General features: G+C 32.7%; 1 protein-coding gene across 1 annotated transcript; it reads left to right on the forward strand.

Moving 5' to 3' along the window:
* The first annotated feature begins 544 nt into the window (after nucleotides 1–544).
* On the forward strand, nucleotides 545–1,492 carry LOC134574670 (olfactory receptor 5AR1-like). Its single transcript, XM_063433797.1, has one exon. The coding sequence runs from the start codon at nucleotides 545–547 to the stop codon at nucleotides 1,490–1,492; it is 948 nt and encodes a 315-aa protein (XP_063289867.1).
* Nucleotides 1,493–4,633: the final 3,141 nt, after the last annotated feature.

The following is a 4,633-nucleotide window of genomic DNA, read 5'->3' on the forward strand; positions in this document are numbered from 1 at the left end:
TATGACAGGGGCCAATCAAAATAGATGCTTAGGTATATATACTCACCTTCTTCCCTTAGTTCCTTGCCCTATCGTGGTTTCTGTTACAGTTCCCTTTAGCGCTTGTTGTGTTCAGTTGTGTTCCTTCGTATTGACCTTGGCTTTGTTTCTGACTACATTATCTCTTTATCCTTATCTGTTCTGTTTGCCGGCTTGCTGTTTACTGTGTACCAGACCCCGGCTAGTCCTAGTTTACGCTGTCTCTTTGTGCCCCTGACCTCGGATCGTTCCTGACTCTGTCTCCTCTCTTATACATCGAGGCCGGCCATTCTAAGGTCCGGTAGACGTATCTCTCCTCTGTCTTGTCTTCTGTTGAATTGAATCCTGCGTGTTGGGGTATATTACCGTTACAATGCCTCCAAACATCTTGTACAGTTTGAAACAACAGAACTGCAAAGTATAGATAAACAGCTTTATATGTAAATTTAATGAGTCAAAAGTGTCACAAGTGACTGGTCCACATTATGCATCTTTGTGTCTTGCTTTGTAGAGAAGAAGATTAGAAATGATGCCAGAAAATGAATCTAATCCAAATGAATTCACTGTACAAGGTATTGCAGACTCACCACATCTTCGAATACCTCTTTTTACAGCAATTTTATCAGCATACCTCATCATTATCTTTAGTAATCTTATCATATTTGCATCTATAATTCTGGACTCTCATTTACACACACCCATGTACATCTTCTTGTGTAACTTATCAGTCATTGATATTTCCTCCACCTCAACCATTCTACCCAATCTTTTGGCCATGCTCATCACTCAGTGTAAGACCATATCCTTTCTAGAGTGCTTTATTCAGCTGTATTTTTTCATGTGCTTTGCTTGTACAGAGATCTTACTACTGGCTGCCATGGCTTATGATCGCTATGTAGCAATCTGTCACCCTCTTCATTGCTCAATACTTATGAGTCCAAAGCACTGTGTTCGACTAGTACTTACAGTGTGGGTCATGGGTTCTTTCGATCCTGTTGCACATACTATTTTAATTGCTAACTTGTCATACTGTCGTTCTCACCAAATTGACCACATTTTTTGTGATTTATCCCCATTGCTTAAACTTACCTGTAGTGATACATTTACATTTGAGATATGGAACTACATTGATGGGGCTCTCCTAAGTGTCAGTGCATTTATACTTACTTTGATATCTTACGTGTTTATTATTTCTACTATCCTAAACATACAATCAGCAAGTGGTCGACATAAAGCTTTTTCTACCTGCAGCTCTCACATAACTTGTGTTATTATATTTTATGGAACAATTATCTGTTTGTATATGAGACCAACATCTATGTATTCTCCAGGACAGGACAAGTTTTTTGCCCTTTTATATATCATACTTATTCCAATGTTGAATCCTCTTCTTTACACCCTGAAGAATAAAGACTTTAACAATATTTTAAAAAAATTAATAAAACGTTTTCTACTGAGCTCTATATTAAAGTAGTCATATGATCCATGCCTGCAAACATTAAGTTCAATTAAAAAAAAAGAATCAGGTGTCAGAAAGTCAAAATACGATGGGTTCAAAATATTTAGTCATGGTTTGCAAAGTAGTAACATTCAAAATGATTTCTATTTCTGATTTTTGAACGCATAATATGTGCACCTGAAGGACACGTATAGAGCCTGCAGTCTTGAAAGAATACCTGTCATGTAAACAGCCTTGTGGAATTTCATAGCTTCCATTTTTCTTCAAAAATTGCTACGTATTGCCTATACAAGCTTACAGTTTTTAACCTAAAATAATAAATATGTATATTAGTTTAAATATATGTTCTTGATGCGAAAATAAAAATCAACAATATTAATTAAGTCTGGGATTGCAATCCTCAATTGGTGAGATCCAACCAACTTTTTTTCTGTATATACATTGAACATTCAATTATCAATTTTTCTCTCATTTTTTTCCTTTTTCCCTTTTTTTTCCATATTTTTCTCTTTTTCATATATTTTAAGATTTTTCATTTTTTCATTTTTTTATTTTTTCTAAACTTTTCAATTTTTCTGTGTTGTAGATACATTTTTCTAAACATAGAGATCTCTTTAGCAGTGGATCCATTAGAACATCAATGAACTATAGAACTCTATTTATATTGTGTATATAGACTGTAAATAACTGTACATATTCTGGGATGTATATACTATGAAGTCTGTAAAATCAATGAATTCATAAGGTTATCATCAAATTACTATAGTGATTTGTATATTACCCATGAATTGGTATACATAATTTGTATAATAAATTATTTTTTCTTTTTTGCATATACATCAATTGACTCTGAACTCTTTTTTCATAAATTCATATAATTGAGTGTGGTATTGAACTTGTGGATTTTTTGTATTATTTTGAGGTTGTTATGGGGAATACCTCCAATACCAGCACAAACCAGTAGAAGAGTGCCAGCACATTCCATGTTTTTGTACTAGCTCACCCATTGGCCATTTTGTTTGCATTGTGATTAAGTCATAGGTCATCTAGTAATTCAGATTTTCATCCAATTCGCTGATCTCCTAAAATTTGGACATGTTGTAATTTGACCATAAAACAAATCTCCAAGCTTATATTGCACCTATGATTTATTGTGCCATAAAGTTCTAGAGTGGTGTCCCATTACATTAGTGAAAGTTTTATGACGCACATCAAAAATAGGACTACATCATTTTACTTGGTACAATCTCAAACTTGACCTTTCCCCATCACGTTAAAGTTCACATTCATAATGTCACACAATTTATGTTGAGCATTAAATTTGGCCCTACTTAAAACATTTTGTCACATTTTTAATTTTAAAATATTGCACATTTTTTGTTGAATGTAAATAGTCTAGATATATATGTTTTCTTTCTTTATTTCTTTCTTTATTTATTAATGGCATTTATAAGGCACCACAATATTCTGCACTGCAGTGTGGGTAACTGAAAAAAAAAAGACAATACAATATAAACAGACCAATACAATAGGTTAGAGTGTCCTGCCCATGAGCTTTCATTTTAAAGATTTATAACACACATCTTTTACTAATTTTAATTTCAACTTTGCCAGTCCTATAAAATAATACAAGTTTCTGAATCTGATCAAACTATCATTTGCTACAACTTTGAGCAGAGGCCTTCTGCTAACTCACTAATTAAATTTCAGTGATACTACATGTCATTGATGTTACAAAGTCCAACATTATTCTGGTGAATGTTTTACACATTTCTAACACATCTTTCAACACACTTGCAGTTTTAAGCACCACACTTTGATGAGGTTGCACTTATAAAATCAAGATGATGATTCTTGATATATAATATGCTTTATTTCAATAGTAAATCAAAAATAACCCTTAAATGTAAGAGTCCAGGCAATACAACTTTTTAATAGTAAATTCTTCACATTTGTAATTCTAAATTAAGTGAACAGAGTCACACAGTGACACATTCACACAGTGGAGCAGGTTGCCTCATGGAAGAGAATAAATGTAATTGGACCCTAAACGCTTTATAGTCCCTGTAGTGGACACAGAATGGCTCATACTGGAGAATAAATATGCTCAGAATAATTTGCAGAACCTTCATGCCGAAAGTTTTGTGACATTCCTTATTAAGCATTACGGAGGCACTCATTTACTCTTTGTAAGTACTGAAAGCATTTTATATATTGTAACTATTTTATTTCACCACAATTGATACGTTTATTTTGTACCATATAATAATATTTCATTCAAATATATGGTGCCTATGAAATGAACATATATTGAAATAAAATAAACAGGAACGTACTATAGCCTGGCTTCCCAAGCACCCTTTATTATATTATATAATTTTCATTTATATAAAAGGGATCCTCTAACAAGATGCATAATCAGCTTGTTCTTCTGTTGACAAGCCAGTACCACAACTCACAAGTTTGTCTTCTGTGACAATGCAGTTGTCAAATTCAGGTCAAATTACCTAGGCTACAAAATGTCTCCAACTAGATTAACTATAGGCTGTTACACACAGCTGTAAGGAGTCTCTTCAGTATCATGATTTGGAAACTGATTAAATTAAAGATAAAATAGCAGAGACAAATTAAAAATCCATATAGAAAAAAAACAGGGATTTTACAGCCTTTTTTTTATAATTTCTTAAGTCCCCCAAAGCCACAGAGGGTTATTTACTAATCACTAAATTATAGTGACTTGGAAACCAAATAGCATATATTAAAATAGACAGATTCTCAAACTGCAAATATAACTGTGATTTTATTTTGATCATCTCTGCAATTTGTTATATAGTGAATAAAAAAAAACAACTGTTTATTAAAATTATGTATTCTCACAGCACCAACCAATTGGACAACCTTGAGTACATTGAGTTAAGAATATACTAACAATATATATATATATATATATATATATATATATATAAATATATATATAAAGTCTGGCACTCTACCTTTGCATTAATCCAGAAGAAAGCCTCGGTGCTGCAGAGCGTAGATAAACACAAAAGCAGTGAAGTGAGCACTCAAGAGGACTTATTAAGGCAATTTATTCCGTGTGAAAAAAATCGACGTTCATTTCATTTTATTTCATATCCATTTTCTCACACATATACT

Source organism: Pelobates fuscus, chromosome 10 (assembly GCF_036172605.1).
Source record: "Pelobates fuscus isolate aPelFus1 chromosome 10, aPelFus1.pri, whole genome shotgun sequence".
Lineage (NCBI taxonomy): Eukaryota > Metazoa > Chordata > Amphibia > Anura > Pelobatidae > Pelobates > Pelobates fuscus.